This window comes from Microcebus murinus, chromosome 11, assembly GCF_040939455.1.
Source record: "Microcebus murinus isolate Inina chromosome 11, M.murinus_Inina_mat1.0, whole genome shotgun sequence".
In the NCBI taxonomy this organism is placed as follows: domain Eukaryota; kingdom Metazoa; phylum Chordata; class Mammalia; order Primates; family Cheirogaleidae; genus Microcebus; species Microcebus murinus.
This window is the reverse complement of record NC_134114.1, coordinates 35854932-35877714: the sequence shown is the minus strand read 5'-3', so window position 1 is coordinate 35877714 and position 22783 is coordinate 35854932. Positions and strand designations below refer to the sequence as shown.

At 43.2% G+C, this 22783-nt stretch overlaps 1 protein-coding gene across 2 annotated transcripts; it reads right to left on the bottom strand.

Moving 5' to 3' along the window:
* Positions 1–8523: 8523 nt before the first annotated feature.
* ISL1 (ISL LIM homeobox 1) lies at positions 8524–19709 on the bottom strand. Of its 2 annotated transcripts, XM_012740420.3 has the most exons (6): positions 19438–19709; positions 18405–18594; positions 15445–15704; positions 13365–13651; positions 11931–12098; positions 8526–9969 (listed from the first exon to the last, which is right to left on the bottom strand). In XM_012740420.3, the coding sequence occupies exons 1-6, from the start codon at positions 19463–19465 to the stop codon at positions 9853–9855; spliced, it is 1050 nt and encodes a 349-aa protein (XP_012595874.1). In that variant the 5' UTR covers positions 19466–19709; the 3' UTR covers positions 8526–9852. The 2 variants fall into 2 exon arrangements, with proteins under 2 accessions (XP_075864481.1, XP_012595874.1); XM_076008366.1 differs by lacking the exon at positions 11931–12098 and having other exon boundaries at positions 8524–9969.
* Between the last annotated feature and the right edge of the window lie 3074 nt (positions 19710–22783).

Sequence of the window (22783 nt, the reverse complement as noted above, 5' to 3'; positions counted from 1 at the left end):
ATTTTCAGCTACCTTACAAGATAATATATTTTTTCTTCACAGACCTGGACATAAGGGGCTTTCAGATCAGGGTTTGATGATGGGATTGCAAGATAAAACTGCAATCGAGACTTGACTTAAAAACAACCTTATACCACTAGAGCATTAATATAAGCAATTAAATTTCCTCAACTAATAGTGTCTCTTTTGTAAAAGCCCAGTTTTAAGGCATTGGTTCTCAATTATGTATTCTGGGGAACCCTAAAGGGGTGTCCCTGACACCCTTTCAGGGGGCCTGTGAGGTCAAAACTCTTTTCAGAATAATGCTGAGACATTATTTGTCTTTTTACTTTGATGCTTTCACAAGTGGACATGGAGTTTCAAAGACTACATGGCATGTGATATTGTCACACATTGAAAGAGGAAGCAGATATGAGGATTCAGCTGCTTTCTACTGAGTCAGACATGAATAAGAATTGCAAAAATAGAAGACAATTCTACATTTCTCACTAATTTTTGTTTTGTAAACTATATTTCTTTTCATTAAAAAGTTATTTATATCAACATAGTGTGTTATTTTAAAGAAATTAATTAATATTTTTAAATTCTCCTTTCAAATTTATCATACAGTAAATACTCATAGATATAACACCTATAAACTAAAGCTTTTTGAGGTCCTCAATAATTTCTAAAAGTGTAAAGCTGTTTTGAAATAAATAAGTTTGAGAGCCACTGCTTTCAGGAGATCATTAGAGCATTGCCATAGTTTATGACACCCTACCCTACACCCTTCAGCTTCTCCCCTTCCTAGAAGAATGGACATCACTAAAAATGCCCATAAAATAATTCCCATTCTCTGATCTAACACAGTCTTCACTGAAGTCACCAGGATTTCACTAAAGTATTGCTTCTTTGATGTGTTGCTATTACACATATGAAGGAAAGACAAGGGAACTGAGCATTGTGCTGAGAAACAGGTACAAAAGGTCATTAGGAAAACAGGCTTTAGCGCTCTCATGCATAACTGATGACTGTAAAGTGTTTTACAGATAGAAAGTGTTATGTCACTGCAGAAATAACCACTATGCACCTCTTGCTCTAGAAAACTGACTCCTTTCTTGATATTCCCTGTAACATAGACTTAAAATATTCATTGTCTATATAGTGATTTTTGAAGATTTTAACTCAAATAACCAAAGCAATATTCAAGATGAACAACATTCATCATTTCTACTATTGGGCCATCACTCAATTCTGTAATGTTACAGATTCTAGTCAAATACCAGCCATTCAACTTTGCCCTAGAGAAAACTTTATGCCACAGCCAAAGGCTGCTGCAATCACATTACAAATGCACACATTTATCCACAAGGCTGATTTCATATAGTTTATCACCACTACAAAATGAAAGCATATGAACAAAGCATCACTCAAGTTCCAGTAAATAATTCAATAGATATAACTTCCTATATGGTAAGCAAGCAGTATATACCAGCTTTGGTTCTAGATCTCAGTGGTAAAGAAGTTATACATCTGCCTGGGAGCAATATTTCTGAAATATCAGTAACTAAGGATTACTCCTAAAATTCTAAAATGGGGGGAATATTTTCAGGCTTTTTTTTTTTTTTTTGGTCCTTCTATAATGCATTTGTCTTTAAAATCAATTCTAATCCAACTATTTCATGTGCTTATTATCATTTGTGAGACTAACATATTCTCAGAGTCCAGATGTGATCAAAATTACTTATTAGGTTGTTTTAGCCCTAGCATACTCACTAGAAAGACATTGCTAGTTGAAATATCTCCCAGCCCTTTTTTGCACATAACAGACAAGGACATTTTCTATTAACATTAATGAGACTTATGAGTCCATCCTCATGGGATAACAGAACTGAAAAGTGAGTTTTTATTGGCAATATACCATTCTACATCCAAGTGTTCAACTTCTGATAAATAGGTAGAAATTGGCCCATGTATAAAATATAAGAAAGACTACTGCCTTTGAAGTTGTAAGGTTTTAAAATATGAAATATACTTGGATATAAAAACTGAATTCTAAATAGCAATTGCCAAAATATTTCTATATATTACTGAGGAAAGTAAATGAATGACTTCAAAATTTACTAAAGTTTCATTCTCTAGAAATTGGTAATCCCTATTTTCCACATCTAATTGTTTTAGACATCAGCCCTCCAATGTTAGTGGAAGTAACTATATATTTTTTTAAAGTCTCTCATTTTGTTTTGTGAATTAAATCCTTAATATTGTTTAGGATGTCAGGCTATTTTTATTTCAGTATTTCTTTTTGGGAACTGATCTCCCATTATAAAAACCCTTGGACTACTGAAATAAAAATTTGAAGAACCATCATTTATGTCTTCAGAGTTTAAAACGAGATTTTTGCTACTTGGACTCATAAGTATTTTTTCCCTTTAACAGTTAAAATACACTATTTCAAAGTATGTATGTTCTTTTTACAAATCTAACTCATCTTTTTTCTGTTTTTCCTAATCCTTCCAAAAATCAGGTATAGATTTTCTTTTGCTTAACCTATTTTTAAAAGTAAACCTTTGTTTATAAGAAAATGACAAATTAACAGTAGTTCCAATGAATAACTATTGAAAATTTTAAGACAAAACATGTTTTACGTAGGTGTGGACAATTTATTTTTGATAAGGGAAAAGAAAATTTATTTAAAACTAATTGAGAATATAAGTAATTTAAATGATCAAAATAACTGCAGAATAGAACCTGTACAAGTAACATTTTGCAAATCATCTCTTTACTGTGCATTGCTGTTTTATATTACAGAACTCAGAGAAAACAGATAAAACATTTTGAAGAAATGTTCATTAGAAAGCTATCAGGAAAAAGTAAAATCTTTCATAGCCCTCAAAAGTTAATTCCCACCATGTTTTACTTTATCATATTCAGTGGCCTGTCTAGTATTATCTCTACATACCTGCTAACTTTCACAAGTTTCAAACAACACATTGTATTTGTGACAAGTCAAAATAAACAGCAGCCTTTACCCATGAGAAAAAGAAAAGTCAGTGCTTAAGTTACCGTTAAGGATTATTTTCTGGAGAAAGAAAAATTTGAAAGAATCTACAGAAATCCTTTGATTTCATAAAATTTGGATTTTGCCTCACTTTGTCTTTTTCCCCCCTTTCATGGTAATGGTTGTGAGCAGAGAACAGGCAGGGAAAAGCCTGAAAGTGTGGATTTTCAGTGTCACCAAAGGTGGGAGATGGGGGTGTTTGTATTAACACCATGTTAAACACATAACCAAATTACTCTCACCTACATTTATGGTTAGTTTTCAAACAGAGGCAGTATTATCCATTCCACGCCAATAACACACACACACACACAATGTTTGCAATCTAGAATAGTAAGAGGATGTAATTAGAAACCACCCCCTTTTTTTGAAACAAGAAAAAGAAAATCCCATAGGGAAGCACCAAAATTATAATTAACTTAATCTCACTCAATTAATTTGAAATTCGAGCCATAAAATCCTTGATTATAAATCCCCATATTTGGCTATTTGTTACTCCAAAAAAAGGCCATTGCAAGATCTGTCCCAATGGTTCCCTTGCTCCCAGTGGATAGCGGTGCCAGACTCTGTGGTGGAAGCCAACAAGGGAAGATCCAGACTCCCAGGGTTTGCCCAGCGAAGTGGTAAAAAGCACTGGAAAAGTCACGCCACTTGTTTATACTCGCGGGGTAAAAGGGCGCTTGTTCGCGCAGGGACACCCTGTACAAGATGGTGACGCATCTTCCTCGGTACATTCGGGGAAGAAAACGCAGCTTATTACTGAACTAAATGTTTTTATTGATCGCCCTTGAGTCAGAGCCCACTGACCCCGCAGACCATAAATGGCTTTAGCGCAGACCTGTCATTTCCAGGCAGCAAGAGGAGATACTGGATTAGTTCAAAACACCTCGCCTAAGCATTTTCCTACTGTCTCTCCATCCCTCCGCCTCCGGGTCTCATAAGCAAGAAAGGGGCAGCGGCTGGCTTTCCCGAAGGCCCTCTCCAGGGCCCTAAGCGGCAGGGACGAGGGGCGGTGCGCGCTCTCGGGCGCGGCGGCGGAGCGGACCCCGGGCGCTGCCCAGCGTGGGGACCGCGGTGGCCGGGCGCCGGCGCACACCCCCACCCAGCGAGTGGCCGCAAAGAGGCCGGGTCGCGAGCCCAGAAGACAAATGAATGTTTTGCAGCGTTCTCCATTAAACAATAAAGCGAGCTGTAAAGCCTCAGGTGCTGTGTTTGTTGTGCCGTCTGCGCCGCGCGGTGGCTCCGGGCCCGGGCGAGCCGAGCGCAGTGGGCCGGGGAGCGCCTCTTCGGCTGATCCCAGGGAAAGATAAGGAGCCGCCGAGCCACCAGCTCTGTCTAGACTCGCGACCTCACAAGTCAAGCGCCTTGTTTGGATTAGCCCTCCAGATCTGCCAACCTGATCGACTCCTGAAAGAGAAGGGCCCAGAAACATCCTTTTTTCCCTCTCCCGGACCACGACAATTGTCCCTTCTTTAAGGGATCAAGGGCTGACTTGCCCGCGGGAGTGGCCGGGCTGGTTAGACCAGTGTCCGGGTCCCCCCCATTCCCGGCACTACCACCCCAATCCTAGTGCACAAAGGCGCTGCTCTGCTCGCAGGACGTGGGAAAGGCACCCGGCGGAAGAACCACTAGGACGACCCCCCAGATAAGTAGCTGCCTCAGTCACATCCACAAATAACGTCACTCCAAAAGGAACACGAACTTTTGATGAATGAAAGAGGATCCCAGGCAAGGAACAAGCAGCTCTGGGGCTAAGCGGAATGTTCCATATGGCTCTCATAAAGGGCTGGTCAATGTGCCTTTCCTCCCCACCTGGCGAAAAGCAATCTGACCTCATATATTTCTTCCAAACCTAGGTGTTCCCTAAAATATCATTTTCTCTTTAGAACGCTTTGTTTATCAATACTGAGTGCTTTTGCAGAGGACCAATTAAGCAGAAAGATTTGCAAAATACATTAAAAAAAAAACAGAATCAAAGAGTCCTTAGTGCAATTCCGGGATGAGACTGGCGTCCTCAAGGCACAGAAACTGGCTTCTCGGAACCAACAGCTTAAGCACCATAAAAATTAAAGGATGAGATAGTAACAATGCTCACAGCAAACACTCAGCAGCCTTCCCTGCCGCCCCTCCCCCTCCTTTGCTCCCTGTGAACCAACTTCTCTGTCTACACTTCAGAAGTCTCCGGGAGGCGTGGAGAGATCCTCCATCACGGCTTGGGACATTGTAAGCTGTGAAGTTTATGTTTGTGGCGCCTGTGCTCAAACAGCCATTCAGTGGCTTGCTCGGTTATCAAGAAAACAACAATCAGAAAAGATCAGTAAACAGAATTGGCTGCCAGAGCCCTGAATTAACTACTTGCATTTTAGTTTAAAAACATCCACTCACACTGTACAAGTGACTTTTTATTTTAAATAGTTAACAAGCAGTCAAGGTTTAGGACCATTTTTTAAAAGTTAGCACTGTTTAAGTAAAGCCACAAAAATCCCTTCTCTTTTTCTTCCAGTGACCCCAAAGAAAACTTGACTTGCCTCATTGTGACGTAGGTAGTCTTTAATTGTTGATTAGCCTAGAGGAAGTAAATAGTCCTTAATGAATAGAAGTCAAGCATAATTTGGATTATAAATCTCCTTTACAAAAGTTGACTAAACTGAACTTTACAAATAAGAAAATAAGTACTTTCTGCTTAGTTTACTGGTATTAGGGATGAGATTAAAAATCCAAAGTGCCATCCAAATTTAGCTCTTCTGGGGGTTTGGTCTGGGATTGTAACTTCTTTTTAACTTCTTTTTTTAAGAAAAAGGAAAAGGTTAAGTAAATCCACATGGGATTTATAACAGTTATATTTCACTGAGATCGATTGTGTGGCTTAAAATTCAAGGTGCTAGGGAAATACAAATTACTTCTAAGGTAACTTGAAAGCACATTGTCTTTTTGGCTAGCAGTCAAAGGATAAGACAGACCAGAAAAGAGGTCAACAGGATGAGTTTAACAAGTTGATGGGGTGAATAGCAGCAGAACATCCCAAAATCATTTTTAATCTCAAACTCCAAAAAAGTTGTTAATGGGCAAGTGAGTACACACACACCCACGAATCACAAATAACCAAAAACAGTATTTCAATGGGAAAAAGTCCTCAAATAGAATTCCAGCTTAAAAAGAGCTTTTTTTGGTGGTAAGAAAAACCAGGTCCTTTTGATGAAAGGGAAAAAGAGGGACAATAGATGGAGAAGAAGATGCTGTTCTGAAACTATAAGGGGGGAAAGCCCTTGTTTTTAAGACTGTAGATAGTAATATGAATTCCCTGATTTGAAGGGAGTGTCATAGATGTTTTTAGTTGCATTAAATTTTAGCTTGCAGAAGCTGGAGGAAATGAGTCATAATGTCCAGAAGGAAGAATTCAGAGTAATAAGGGAGGGATGATCAAAGATAATAACAAACAGGAGGAATTTCATTAGAGGAGCAGAGCTCAAAACGTGGTTTCCAGAGGTGTGCAGAAAAAAGGAGAGTATATGCAAGAGATGATTTGTAAACAACAAGACATTTCCGCTACGCATTTTAGAGCACACGCAGAGGAGTCTAGAAAGGGAAGACACACCTTTCATATTAATAATACAAGAACTAGAATGTTATCGACCCATCAACCCATTCTCAGCCATCAGGCAACAAATATCTTGAATCTAGCAAGTGAAACCAAATCATTCATCATCCCCTTCCCTAAATTACTGTGCTTAATTTCAAGCTGTGGACTTCAGAATAGACTAACATCTATATACATAAAACATCACCTTCCCACCTTACCCAAACATAGACAAACCCTTAATCTTAGAGATCAATGCCAGGAGGAAAAGGCATCACAAAGATGTGTGCCTCACTTAAGTCCCTCCATTGAATTCAAATCCTAAATAAAGTGTTTTCCATCTGTAGGTCCTGATGGTCTCCAAAGGATCCACCAGAAGCTATGGCTGGGGAAGGGGGGTTCAATGGTTTCCACGCAGGGCTTGGGTGATGAGTAACTTTGCAGGCATGACATCAATATTCACGTTGGACCTGCCATCCTTGCACATGCTCATTAGTTACCCATTCAGGCTATGACGGTGAGGAAAAAGGAAACCTGAAAAGGCAGAGTAATGGAAACAGTGAACGGGGCGCTAAAAGAGTCAAGTCCGTTGGCAGGGGATTAGAGGAGGGAGAGAAAAGAAGCGGGGGGAGAATTTCTAGGAGAAGATCCGTGTGAGATAAGACATAACTCTTGTTTTTCTCAACAGAGGACTACAAGCCATTATTACCGCCGGCCAAATTATTACCCCTCTGTCAAGAATTAGACACAACAATCAAAGTAATCAACGGGCATGTCTAATGCACTGTAACATTTTCAATGCAAAGTTTGTTTTCTCTCTGCCCCCACGTCGGAGCCTGTAATTAACCCGTTATGTAGAACGATACCAAACAAAAGCCTAATTGAGGCTCGCTCCCCCGACGTGCGGCAGGTTTGGAGAGGGTGAGAGCGACTTGAGAGCGAGGGGCCGCGAGGCGGGTCTGCAGCCTGGCCTCCGCCCTGCTCCCCGTCAGGGGCCCGAACGGGTAACTCGCCACACGACACACGAATAGGGTACATTAGTTTTCGTATTTATTAAGAGTTGTCAGATATTGAAAACGGCATTACACTCGCGTTTACAAATGAATCCAGTTTCCAGAGAGTCAAAGTATCATCCTGGGGTGGGCACGGAGGAGGGAGGAGAGGAAGCAGGGTGGAGCCCCAAACCCTAACTCTACGCCAGCAAACTAAGAGGCACGGAGAAGCCCGATTTCGGGCAGTGCCATTTATTTATCCCTGGGTTCTGGCTCCCGCAATTGAACTATTGCTAAATGCCAAGGGGGTGGGGAGTTCGCCCTAGAGAGCACGCCCACGCACCTCTGAGCGCCCATGGGGCCTGCGAAACACACGACCGCTCCCCCACCCCTTATAAAGGCGGTTCCTCAACAGAACACATGCCGTGTTTCAGCCCCTAGCCAGTCAGCCTTTCCGTGGTTGGACGTGAGGAAGAAGGGGTGATGGGCAGGCGGGGGAGAGGAAAAGAGGCAAGAAAACGCACACACTGACTAGTCTGGGAATTGTTGAGAAAACCCTCTCCTCTCCAGGCCTGCTCCTTCTGCGCAAATAAAACAGCATTTCTCAATCGGCTGACAGCCGCCACTGGTAAATAATGGTCATACCTCACTGGCTAGGCAGAAAGCCTCTCTTTGAGCAAGAGCTTATAATTGAAATACGGGTCATTTCAACAATCCCTAGCAGTAGACTTTGGTATAAAGCACTTATTCTAAGAAAATAAAATAGTGACTCCGAATCAAAAACCATTTCAAGCAGGACGCTCTTCCTATTTGGGGGTGGGTGGATGAGTGGGGCAGGGCAAGAAAGAGACCGGAGAAAGGAAAGGGAAAAGACAGAGAACAGCATCTCATTTTCATAAAACCAGTAGTAACATTATCACAGCTGAGAGCTAAGGGCTTCCAACCAACTTTGATCCAACTATTCAAATCTGAACTTGCAAACTTGACCTTAACTACTTGCAATACAATATCACACCTACCGTATGTCAGTTTACCCCAATTCACATGCAATCCTTAATTTCAGACATTTTAACAGCTTGCTTGTAAACATATAAAAGAGGGACCCTGGATCATTGTGTTTATTTATTTATCTATGCCAAACGTTTATTAGTGAAATAGTCCTGCAGATATAATTCTACATATGGCGCTTTGATTTCACATAATATTTAAGAAAAAAAGACAAACACATAGAATTAGACATATAATTCAAAGACCACGGTACAACCTTTGTCTTTTACTTCAGCAAACAAAAAATAATGTCAAATGACAAGAAAAGTGGCAAGTCTTCTGACAATAAATAATAAATTACTTTATAATTTTTGCAATGCAAGAGCAAACAAAAAAATTTCCTTTTTTTCCTTTTTATTTCCAGAGAGAGAGAAAACAGTCATTTTAACCAATAACTATACACATCTTTGGGGGAAAAAGTTCTTGGACAGACACAAGTCAAACACAATCCCGAGACGCTTGTGGCAAAATAGAGGTAACCTTGTTGCAATGCTTTATAAGTCGGTTTTTAAATCTGAATTCAAAAACCTTTAAAGTCGCTTCAGACTTCTTGATAGAGGATGGATCTCAAAAAAAAGAGGGAGAAGGGCAAAAGTAAAAAAGAAACCAGCTACAGGGCATGCTAAGAGACCCAGGATTTCAATTAACCCCTTGTTAAAGTCAACTAAAAACATCGCAAACCAATGCAGCTCCACCTTCCTGAAAGGACTCTTTCAGCCAAGGAGGCCAGTCTCTCTTCCTGCTCTTTGCTGGAGCTCCTGTTTGGCAAGGCAATGACCAATATAGAAACAGCACCATTCAGATTAGGATGGACTAGAAAAATTCCTATTTCTGCTTTTCTCTAGATGTGCAGTGAAATGAAAATGCTTTTTTTGAGATCCTTGAATATAAATCCTCTACGTTTTAAAAACGTCTTTTTCTTTTTTTCAGTACTTCTAAGGTCATTGAATAGCATATATTGGGTTTTGGGGTTTTGTTTGTTGTTTGTTTTAATTCTAGCAAAATCCCATGATTGTCTTCACAGTGTTGCTACCATATCACCTTGTCATTAAAACAGACTTCGTGCATTTCATGGAGCATTCATTTCTTGATTCAGTTTTCATTGACTGGGTCGTTAAATACTTTTGTTTCGAAGTTCAACATTATAATTTCCCACTTTCTCCAACAGGGAAAAAAAAATACAGAATGAATGTTCCTCATGCCTCAATAGGACTGGCTACCATGCTGTTAGGTGTATCTGGGAGCTGAGAGGACATCGATGCTACTTCACTGCCAGTAGAATTAGAGCCTGGTCCTCCTTCTGAAAAATTGACCTGCATAGAAGATCGAGAAATGAATAAAGGAGGCTGTAATCATATTCATAAAGAGACTATAAAGTCATCATACTGTGTATCTATGTACAAGTGAATGTGTAGATGGCTATGCAAAGATATTCACATATATAAATGAATTTTAACAGGCTTAAAGAAAGCCTGTTAGGAAAGTAACTTGAGAAGAAATCCTCTCACTTTCCCATCTTCCAAAAGATCTCTGTTTTAACTCAAACTGAATTCCCAACATTATGTTGCCTTAAATTATTTAAGAACAAATGTGTTTCCCACTGTAAAATGGCATCACAACTCTACCATGCGTGCTGAAAATAAAATTATCCTGCTGGCTACATGTTGCCCCGGGAGTAGGTGAGTTCTTAGTCTCTAGGCATCAAAACCTCTCTTCTTTGAGTTGGAAAATCCATAACACATGATCAGACTCTGTGATGAGACTGAGAGGAGGCTCCACATAACAATGATTAACTCCTCAGAGCTCACAGCCTGGGCTTTCCTCCTTGTTGTTGGTTCTGCCGCCTCTTGCCCCCTCCACCCCACCCAATCAGGCTCTTCCTTCTAAGATGAGACCCTAACTATTAAAACAACATCATCACATTATAAATATCTAGCTCTTTCTTTTAACCCTAAAAACATTATGCTGCTGTTGCAAACCTTTTCCACCCATGCCCACTCATGCCTCAGCTTCCTCTCCACTGCTCTAATCTGACACTAAAGTTTCAGAAAATGCAAACAATTGGCTACCCTGAACCCTCCCCTTACCTTCCTTTTATAATTCAGTTTTTGCTCAAATAGTTCATCGGATTAATGATTTTAAAATAAGTTCTTTTTCCTAGTTCCCATGTCTACCTTCCTTTCTACCCTATTGAACTTTCCCATTGTGAGGTCAAGGAATTTCTTGAATTTGCCTATCCTCTAGACTGGCCCACTTACCAATACAGACACAAGCCTGAGGCCAAGCCCTTTGAACCACTTGCCTCTGGCCAATTACCTAGCTATTGACACTGAGAAAGCAAATGCCCTCCAGGTAAAATGTGAGAGTAAAAAGATAACAACCTCAACTAAAGCCTCATTTCCAAAGGAAGGAAAAAGTTTTTAGGATAGATCTTCATGTTTTATAAAACAGGATTCTAAGGAGCTAATTACTCTTTAAGAAAAAAAAAATCCTATTTGTACATATACCATATCACAAATGACATATATATGGTAGTGTTATTTATTGTGACTCCTTAAGCTTTTTGTAGGCAAAATGTGAATTAATTTTCTCTTCTCTGTATGCGTAAAATGTTAATGCTAAACCAGATTTTCGCAGATAAAATAAACACTGTAACTCTAATTGGTAGAGTTCATGTTCTTTTTGCTATAATGCTGCACACAGTATGTGACTATATGACATTTGAACTCTTACAATAATCCCAGAAAGGGATACAGTACTAAAAATATCAATAATCTATTTGAATAATCTCTTTATTGATATATTTGAAAACTGCACCCAGATAGGTACCTGCTGCTTATTGATAATAATGATTGATTATGTATTACAATCACCTTGATATGAGTTCTTAACCATCCCATTTTCTAGATGCTTGGGATGGAGTAAACTTACTAATTGCTAATTGCAATGCCAAGGTGATCTTTGAAGTCCCTGCCAACTCTCAAAGTCCAAATTGCATGATTTTGTGACCCTATACACCTTCCACTAGTCAGGCATCTTGATCCTTCAAAGCAGGCCTGATTGATAGAAAATTCAATGTATATGGTCAAATTATGCATTCTCATTTTTAAAAAAGCCTGCAAGAGGTTTGTTTTCCTTGCATTTGCTTCTCTTCTCTTCACCAGCTTGGTTTCTCCCCAACTCTACCCTCTGAATCTTTCAGGCTGTGACGTTTATACCAGAATCCCCTTTCTGTTGGCAATTCAGCCTTCTCTGTCTGGGAGCTGACACTTACCAGTTGCTGAAAAGCAGGCTGATCTATGTCACTTTGCAAGGCGAAGTCGCTCAGTACTTTCCAAGGTGGCTGGTAACTTTGTACCTCAACTGGGTTAGCCTGTAAGCCACCGTCGTGTCTCTCTGGACTGGCAGCCACCATGGGAGTTCCTGTCATCCCCTGGATATTCTGTGAATAGCCCCCCCAAACCCAACATGTTAATGAGCAAACTCCCTCCCTCCATTGTCTGCACAGGCTAAACAAATATACCCCAGTAGGTATTATCTTATCTATATTGTGGCCTTTATTGACTCTGTTAATCTGCTGCACCCTTGGATATTAGCTAGAGCTCAGTTTTGTTTTGCTGTGTTTTGATTTTCTGCTTCTGGAAAGGCTGGACTATTACGTGTGCTTGGACCTTATTAAACCAAATTCTATTATGACTTGCTTCTTCCCTTTTACTTTCACAGCTCATCCCCATTCCTCCCATCTGCCTTCTCAGGCCATAGCCTCCCAGAAGTGGAAAGCAGAGGAAAGCTGGGCCTTCCTTCAGCCTGTAGACATGGTGGTTTTCTGGGCAGTTTCAGTTACAGATTTTTTTAAATCAGTTCCCCAAGAGCCAGCCCCCACCTCTAAGCGTTTGGGTCTGGCTGCTATTGTGCTATTATGCACTAACCAACTTAGAAAGTGCCCTGGCCCTGTCTTGGCCAGCCTGCCAAGTTTAATGACAGCAGGTTTTATGGCATTTAAAAATAGGGCCGAAGCAGTAAAAATAAAAAGGGGGGGAAAAAAAACTCTTTAGCTTAAGTTAACCAGGAGGCCTGCAGGGCGGGTGCTATGGGCCTGTGATAATAGTAAAAGAGGCCTGACGCCTCTGTGTAGGTGCGGGTGCCTTGTGTGTTCAGGTCACCTTGGGAGATCTCGCCGCTCCAAATGCACAGCGGCAGGACTCACCCGGTGGTGAGGTGAGCTCAGGAGTCTGCAGGGGGCCTGCCCACCAGGGAACCCCTTGATCTAGATAGGAACCCAAGCTGTAGTCCCTCCCTCATCTTCAGTGTGGGAGAAACTAACTACCTGAACATTGGCAACACCCGGGCCAGCCCTCCGAAAAGGGGGCGACAGCGTCTTTCCGGTTGGGCGTGCTGGCTAGGTTGAAGGGCTCCAGCCCACCCACAGAGTCCCAGGACCTGACCGCTGCTCCCTCTGCTCTAGGGGCCTCTCTAACCTGTCCGGCCTCTGACTGGCGCCCCGCGCCAGGTTGCCTCTTTCCGGGGGCATGTGTGAGGGTGAGCGTGGGGGTGGAGGTGGGGGTAGGGGTGAAGTGCCGCCGCGTCCCGGCTCCTGCTGGCGAGCAGGATCGAAAACCGCGCGCCGGCCCGACAGGGCACCAGGAACGCATCTCGCACTCCTTCTCCTTCGCCCTCCTGTCCCCTGCCCGGCCCCAGGGCCACTCACAGTTTTGTCATTGGGCTGCTGCTGCTGGAGCTGCTTCATCATGATGCTTCGCTTCTTGTCCTTGCACCGCTTGTTCTGAAACCAGACTCGAATCACGCGAGGGCTGAGGCCGGTCATCTCCACCAGTTGCTCCTTCATGAGCGCGTCGGGCCGGGGATTGGCGGCGTAGCAGGTCCGCAAGGTGTGCAGCTGCTTCTCGTTCAGCACAGTTCGCACGCGCGTAGTCTTCTCGGGCTGCTTGTGGACGTGGGGCCGCAGGGCCGGCTGCCGGGCGGAGATGGGCTCCGCTGCGGGGCAAGGTACACCGTGAGCGCGGGCCGGGCTGCTTGCCCGCCCGCGCCGCTCCCGGACAATGGCTAGCGCTTTGCAGCCTCGACACACAAAGCAGGGGCAGCAGAGGTGGGGGTGAAGAGGGCGAAAGGAAAAATAAAATCTCGCTCTCTAATCTGCAGAGGTCAATACTGAATAATCCTGGCCCCGAACGCAGCCCCCGCCCCTGCTCATGTCAACAGAGTGTTAGCCAAGAGGAACACGTCTCAGGGCCTGTCTCCCTATTCTCAGCAGCGGCAACATTTTTCAGCATTGTTTTTCCTCTTTTTTCCCTTTTCACTGTACCCAGACTGGGCCCAGGTTACACTGAGTATCCCCCACCTCCAGGCTTGGAGTTTCCTCTTGGGCAAAGGCCACAGAGGCTACCAGGGAACGCAGAACACCGCTGTGACAGCCAGGGTCACCACACCAGCCCGGGACCTCTGCAAGGGTAAGGCCGAGGAGAATTCTGCCAGAAAGCCTTGAACTTCGGTGGGAGAGTCTGATCATGTCAAGGTGCTAAAGAAATTTTATTGTTGCCATTTCTCCATTCCCTAGTCTTTCTTAGTGCTAAATCTGCATGGATGTTCCTGAGAAGGGCTGACCCTAAGCAAAGGAAAACTGAAACTCTGTTGAGCTGCCTAGGCTCTAGATACACAAGGGCTGAGAAATGTCCCCCGCCTCCCTCACAATATTTTGATTTCCTCTGTGTTTCCCCACAAGCAGGGCGCAGACTGCACTTAACTGGAGTTGCCACCCCTGGCTTTGTGCCTGTGCAAGCTAGTCACAAATCCACCAGAACAGAAGGCAGAGGAGGGAAAGCTGTAGTTTCCTCACCTCCAGTGTTTAGTGCGAATTGATACTTTAAAACTGCAGGGGGGTAGATCTATTCCTGACAGGAAGGCAGGTTTGGAAACATTGCCTGCCTTCTTAGCTACAGCTTTGGTCCTGGTCAACCTTGCTGTTTCCACTCCCCTTCCTGGAGAGTAGGCCCTCTGCTCTGAATGGTACAAAACCAGCACCTTCCACGACCCCCTAGGGTGAGGTCAACACCTATGGGGTCAATTTAGAGCTACAAAGACAGGCCTGAAGATGAAATTCTCACCAAGTCACATAGAATGAATGGTTTAAAGAGGCAGGCTCCCTTTAAAAGGCTATTACTGCAGATTACCTTGTTGACAGTTTTAAATTACAGCTCTGTGCAATGGCCTGCAGTTATTAAGACTGTATCCGTTCAGGTCCTTTCTCTCCCAAAAAAGTAAAAATTAATTTAAAAATATTTTGGAGTGTGGTGCAATTCACAAGGAAAAAGGATTTGGGAGACTAAATGATTTAAGGCCACCTAAGCTTCTTTCATTGAGTCAAAGGAAGAAGCTCCAGGGACCCAGGACTCCACCCCTTTAATTAGGCAGCAGCAAGGTGAATACCTGGCCGGGAGCTTAAACTTGTGGTTTAGGGCCAAAGTGAACTGGAAGTACTGTTGGAGTGTGTGTATACATGTGTACACAAGTGGTGTATATTCATGTGTCCCATATATGGACACACAAACGTGTAGGTGGACTCGGGAAGCCCAGGGAGACAGTGAGTGCATTGAACTTTGCTGGAAAAGAGCATAGCACAGAGCATACTGCACATGGAACACTTCACTTAACTGCAGGCTGCTGCCACAACCGCCCTGTGGCTACCATGGTGGCTGTGGCCGCCGGTGCACTGGCAGGGGCGCCGCTGGCTTAGTCTGGCGCCTGCCTACCCGAGCCCGGCAGAAGAGTACCTGCCATTTGCAGGGGCCGCGCCGGATGCAGCGGACTAAGCGGGTCGCCGGCGCCGAGGCTGGCCCTCTCCACCACGTCGTGGTCTGCTCGGCAGAAAAGCCCGTCCTCCCGCAGCGCGAACTCGTCCCCAGGGATGAGCTGGCGGCTGCAGGCCACACATCGGAAACACTCGATGTGGTACACCTTGGAGCGGGCACGCATCACGAAGTCGTTCTTGCTGAAGCCGATGCTGCACTTGGCGCATTTGATCCCGTACAACCTGCGCGGGGGCCGGGCCCAGAGCGGGGAGAGAAGCACAGGAAGAGGGGTCACTTCAGGCGAGCACTTTCCTGGCCCGAGATCGCCAGCGGCGACTCCCTGAGAAATCAGCATTTCCAAACAAAGCTGGAGACCGGAGGATAGAAATGAAACCTCCCTGTATCTTTCTTCCTCCCTCTCTCTCCACCCTCCACCTCTCCCTTTCTTTTACTACCTTTTCTTTTCCTGTTTCAGAACACTCAACCTATACAAAAAAAAAAGTATTGATGCATTCCAAACCTGGGCCGCTGCTCTAGCGACCAGTCCCGGGGTTGACCTTGCAGATCTTAGCAGGAAGGAGTCCAGAAGGACTCCAGTAGCCACCAGCCGCAAATTTTCACCTCCCTATATGCCCCAATTTCTGCTGCTAGAATTAGCTCTGAAACTGTAACAAAAAGTCCTCCTTTCAAGAAAAAAATAGAGGTAGGGGAATGGGATTGTCACTCCACTCGTTTTGCAAACACATACAAATACACAAGCAAAATAACAAAATGAAACCTCTGAGAGTTTCCAGATCTCCCTTCTGCACAAGTACCTTTTAGTCTTTCTCCAACTAAAGATTTTCCTCAGGCAACAATGTTAACAGAAAGTTTCCTCACCATTCTTCCTTTTATTATTTTGAAAACCTGCATCTGCATCCTCAATCTTTTTCAAGTGTAGAAGCACCTACCTCTATTTCAATTTGTTTGAGAGCCATGACCAGCCTGAAAAATGAAAAGACCCACTTCTAAGATCTTCTCCCTGCTGGCCTTTCTTTACTAAGAGACAATCCTTATAGGTTCCATCTAAGATGCAATGCTCTGTCCCCCTCTCCATATTTCAATAATAACAGAAACTGGGCCATTCCTACGAACAGAATGAGAGAGATGAAAAGATGAAAAGATCCACATAAAGGCAGAGGCATCCTGCTCCCCCAAGGGAAGATTTGGAAATCTATATGGTCACTCTGTTCTGCTTTTACAACTGCAGGATTTCAAAGGACGGACACACACACACGGAATTGAGAGAGAACAGAAAGAAGGTAAAAGTGATTAGATCCTTCTACAAATGGATGTATCCAGAATTAGGCACATGCAGTTCTGTGTGCAATTGAGCAAAACACTATCTCCATAGGAGTAAAGATACTCCCAGAGGTGCCAAGTGGGCTCTCCCTCTCTAGAATCTTGAGTTCACACACCAATCAAGTAAACAATGAAAACAGCTCATTTGTCAGAGGTTAGAAGGTAGATTCAAAAGTTTTCCTCCCTCCGCCTACTCAGTGTGAGATCTTCCATTTCATAGGGTGAAGACTTTACTTTTCCTGTGACCAAACAATTTAGAAAATCCCTCCCCTTTCCTGTACCCCACTTCCCTTACTTCCTCCTGCTCCCCCTCCCAAAGTATTAACCTCCCTACTGTTCAATTTTATCTATCAAGATTATACTCTCCGATTCATGATTTAAGAAAAAAAAATGCTGGCTACTAAGTGAGCCGAAAAAATTATGACTGCATATTAAATCCAAACTAAACTTCAGTAAAAGTTCTCAAGCTCCAGAAATTTTAAGATAATCAAAAGATTATCTCAAGCTCCAGAAATCAAAAGAGAACTAATTACTTGTTAGTAGCCACAGAAAAAATTTTAAGAAGTAATATTTTGTTATTTTTTAACATACTATTGAAAGTGATGTGTCTTCTGTTTGTTATTAAAGCTAATAAAATTTTCTTTAGAAATTCTACTGGCTTCCTAAGGCAGAAAACAAAGTTTCTGACATATACACAGGGTAGAGAAAACTTGAGATTAGTAAAGCCTGATGAAGAGTAAATTGGAGATAAAACCCTCCAAACAACAAAACCAAACTCAGAAAGTTCCTATGTGGTTTTAGTCTTGTCACTGTGGGTAATTCGCTCATTTTATCAGTTACCAGATTTTAATGTGAGAAAGGAAGCTGTTCAATTATCTAAATATACCAATTGTTCGTAGGCAGATGATGGGCAATTTGATCTGCTCTGTCTAATTCATCAGCTCAGATAAGATAAGAAAGAAAAGATAGTTAGATGTCACCAAAGGGTTAATATTTAAAAAGATTAAATTTCTGGCCTTTCTGCAAGGAATATTTAGGTTGGTTTTGAAATTTTCCAGGAAGGAGCTCTCACCCTAAAAGTAAAACAACCATCGTCTCTAGTTGCTTTTTCAAAATGCATCTCTAAACATGCTTAAGTCAAACTTTTATTTCACCTATTGCATTGATACCGCCAAAGAATTTGTAAGTTGCAAATAAAAAATGACTAAAATAAATAAATATAACACTGCACTATACAGTGAAACTCAACCTCCTTTTAAAGTTTAACAACTCAAACTTATTTGTCTTGATTTTTTTTTTGTTTTGTTTTTTTAAGGAGTGGGGTGAAAGGAAAATAATGTATCATAAATTCTAATAGTTAAATAAGCCTCAATACCACACAATTTATGAAAATCAGTGTACTGGGTTTATTTTTTTATCCCTAAAACGTGACATGAACAACATAGCTGAATTTTTGTAACACACTTACAGGGTAACTTTTACTCGCTGAACTCCACCAAGGCAAACTTCGCAGAAAGACAAAGCCATACCAAACAATAAGTAAGAAGTGGGGAGAGACAGGGAAATCTCACGAAATTAGAGAAGAAGTATAAATGGCATACCTGATATAATCTCTTTTACAGTAGGTTTTCCCATCCCTAACAAAGCATGTACAGCTCTCATCCAAATACTGATTACACTCCGCACATTTCAAACATGCCGCATGCCATTCCAAATCCGGAGAAACCCTTAGAATATACTGATCGTGAATTTGATTGCCGCAACCAACACATAGGGAAATCAGACGTTTTTCTGAAATGAAAATAAATACATGATTGACTAACCGTTTACTTCCTACAGAGATAAACACACTTTTAGTGTCGTTCTCTTATAGGGCGTACTCTAGGAGGGGTTTTTCCCCCTTTTCTTTCGCTCTCTCTCTCTCTCTTTTTTTAGTATTGCACTTTGGGATGATAATTGAAGTGTGCCATCAAAACCTTGACTCGCTTTTTAAAAGGAGGTGGAATATATGTAAAATGCAGATTTGAACACTCTACATTTGTACGCCTAGCACGCAATCAAACCCGCTCATTTTGTGTTTCTTTCCCCCCTCCTCCTTTCTCTTTGCCGTAATCATTGGGAAAGATTATGGATAAGTCAAGTCAAAGAAAAGGTTTTGACTAGAAGCGTTAAGTGAACGCAGGGATGTCTATATTTTCCATGAAGCACGCTCTTAAATAGCAGATAGGACTGGATATTGTTAGCAAGAGCAGACATCAATACAGTTGTCACTCTTTTGCAAGTCTAATGCTAATTCACATCTCCGGGTATTGAATGTGCAGGCAGACCTTTGCAACATAATAACCTTCTCGGAGAGAGAGCTCAGGATTCCCGAGGAGGAAATCACCGCTTAGCACCAGAAAGCTAGGGTTTTGGAGGGCACACAGGCGAACTCAAACACAAGGTACGATCAGTTTCCCGAAGATCAGAACCGACAGCAAGCATGCAGGCGTGGCGGCAACAAGAAAAATCCACCTTTTCTCTCTCTCTCCAGGCAATGACTCCAACTCCGAAGAGCCCTTGGCACCCGTGCCTGAGAGAGACCCCCGCACAAGAACAGTACACCGAGCCCCAGAAGGTAAAATAGCCTCTTACTTTTTGGTGGATCTCCCATGTCTCCCATATCTGTAAGAGGGAGTAATGTCCACAGTGAAATGGTGGTTGTACAGTTGGTGAACAGCCCACAGAGAGGATGCTGGAGCTGTGGCTAAGTGGGAAATGTGGCCTCTGGGGTTGCCAAGGCTGAGCGAGCGGCTGCTCGGCTGCGCCGCGCCCTCGCGGATCTGGGAGTCCAATTTAAGCCGGCGGAGTTGGCTGAGCGGAGGCGCTGCGGCGGCGGCGGACTCGGCACGGCTCGGGCACCTCTCTTCCTTATCTCTTACTCAAACTTCTCTGCTCCAACTCAGCTCCATCGCCATTGGTCTGACGCAGCGCGCGGGGACGTCAGGCGAGCGCCGCGCCCATTGGCTACAGGGTGCGCGGCGCAGCTGTTCTGATTATCATATTTCAGCCTCGCCGCCGCCGCGCGCCACTGACCGCTCGGCGAGCCCGCGGGAGAGGATTAGGCTCCCGAGGCAACTTGCTCCGAGATCAGGCCGTTTTCTCCCGATGCTTGGGCTGCCGGGCTGCTCTGGCTTTGGCCTCCCTCTCCCCTTCCTCCTCCTCTTCCTCCTGCCCCCTCCCTCGCTCCTTCCCGGCCGCGCCGCCGGCGCCCTGGCCTCCTGTCGCGCTGCTCCTCCGCCCTGCGCTCCTGGGGTCCCCGCAGTCCGCCTGGCCGCGTTGCGCGCGGGGCTCACTTTTCCGCCGGTGGCGAGTGGCTGGTGGGTAGGTCTTCCCGTTGATGAGGTCCCTCCCGGGCTCTAGGAAAAGGTGGAACTTGGAACGGGCCGCTTAGCTCGGTTTGGTCCCACGCTGTGGCGCACGGCTCGGGCCTGGCCCGGCTTGGCTGCCCGAGAGGGTGAGTTCCCTCCAGAACTGGCTGTGCAGGGCGTGCTAGGGGAAGAAGAACCGGGAATGGGATGAGTAGACCCAGAGGAATGATTCGCTGACTGCTACCCTATTACCCCGTCTCCCCTGACCTCAGATATCAAAAAACGTGAGGTGGGAGGAAAGGTGCACTTCTTGCCCTAGCGGACAATCAGGTTGGAACGCACAGGTAAAAACGAAGTTGACTCCGCGGACTGCCTCTGTCTCTTTCCGACCCGCGAGGTCTGCTTTTCAGTTTAACTCTAGAATTGAAGCTCACTAACCCGAAGCCAAAGAGCGAAACAATCTTCCAATAGTCTAAAGTTTGGACGGTGTTTATATCCTGTCTAATTCCTCGCTCTGCTTGTCTCCTTTGTTTTTAAGCAAATATGCCGTTATCTGTGGTGTTTTGATAATTACGAGGACAAGTTTCCGTGTCTCTCTAGATATTTTTTTTAAAAATGCGTTCGTCTAAGGACGCGAATAGGGAGGGGTCTATTACAGAAGAGTGATAGGCTTATTTCACTTCACCGTGTGTTGATACCTAATAATTTTCTCTTGGGAAACTACCTGGAGAGAGAAGAATGTTGGCTGCATCTCGCGGTAACCTTTCTCAGTCATTTCTCACACGTTCCCATCATCTTTAGCAGTCTCCCAAAGTCACAGGAAGGCCACGAAGAACCCTCACATTTCCCCGAAAGCTTCTTTAGCTATTCCTTATCTAATGGGACTGCCAGTTTTATCTCTAAAAAGGCCTACAAACACAAGCCTTAGAAGGCTTAATTTTGGTGTCTAGTTGCCCATGAGAAGCCCGGTGTGTTAGAAAACTCCTTTCTTTGTATCTTTCGCCAGATCTAACTCTTGATAAGAGCTGTGAGCCCTCGGCCGGCCTCAGTGGCTCGGTTCGAATGGCTATGCTTCTCCAGAGCGCAAAGAGAATCCGAGATGCATCAGTTTCCTCCTGACCTAGCTGGGGCTTTACTAAGAACCCGTTTTGCTTTGCTTTGTTTTGTTTCAAAGATTTCAAATTGGATTTCTTCCCTTCCATTTTTACTATAAATTATTTCGGAGTGTGTAAAAGCGACAACTCGGGTAGACTTAGGTTGTTAAGTTTACCAGTTATGTTTGTTTTGTTGTTTTTTTTCTTCTGGTCTGTTTCTAATCTCTGGTATTATATTTGCATAGAGCCTTTTGTCAAACTGCTTTTGCAAAGCTGATGCTGATAATCCCAACACTGGAAGCAACTCTTCGCAGTATATGAGCGTTATTTTCTGTATAAACATGTTGACCCTAGTAAAAAAAAATAAAATAAAAGATATCACTATAATATCAGAAAATAAAAGGAATTTTAGCCAATCATATTCTATCATGCCACGTTTATAAAATGGAATTATACATCAGAAGCTGCCAGAAGCCTGATGACATATTTGAGATCCACAAAGCACCCTCCTTACCCATCCTCCTTCAAACCAGTCCCCAACCCCCACACAGTGTGGTGTTTTAACTCTCTAAACCAATAAGCTATTACAAAGAATTATTGCCGATGATCACAATTCCAAATAGAAAAGATGGCATGCGGCTGGGGGAAAACCTTTAGTAATGGGCAATTTCACCCTAATGGTGAAGACAACATGTTTTCCTTTTTTCAGCCTGCATCATTATTGTAAACAAGTATTTTCTTGGTAAGTTCCTAAACTAATAGAAGCAACATCCATGGAGAAGATACCCCCATCAAAGGGAGAAATTGAAGGGAACCCAGTAATTATGTTGTTCCATGGTGGATGTGCTCTGGAATTGTCTGCATCTATAGACAGTACATTTTACATTTAAATCAAAGTTAGAATGGCAAGCATTTTTTCAGTTCACCTTAAAGTTCTGATGTGATCCTGGATAATTCCCTTTTTTTAGCTGATTGCTGTATGTGGATTTAGTGCATCAAATATATCTAAACTTTTTAATGTTTTTTTCTAGAATACATACATAAAATTACAATTAGCAATAGTTTTCCAGAGTACTTGATCACAGGAGCGACCTCTTGTGTTCAAAGGGTGGATTAGACCCTCTCCTCTCAAAAGTGGATTCATTTTGACCTTTGTATATTGTGAGGTCAAAAATACATCCTTGAAAATAGCAGTAGTGTGGATCCCTGGTTGACAAATAGAAAAGTATGAGTAGTTAATAAGTATAATCTCCTCACCTCCAGGCCACCCCAGTATACCTTACAGTCCCTTTGAATATACCTTCTTTGATGCTGAAGTTTTAATAAGTTCCTCTTGAGTCTGTGACATCCGCTGATGAGCACTTGTACACACTTTCCAAACTGCAGTTGCACCAAAGCCTCCTGATGGGCCTGTGTTTCTGTGTGCTGTTGCTTGCTTTCTCTGCTTCAATTAAAATTTAAACATTCCACATCAAACTTGATGCCAGATACAGATTCGTGAACAAACATGTTCTCAAGCTACATTTCAAATATCTA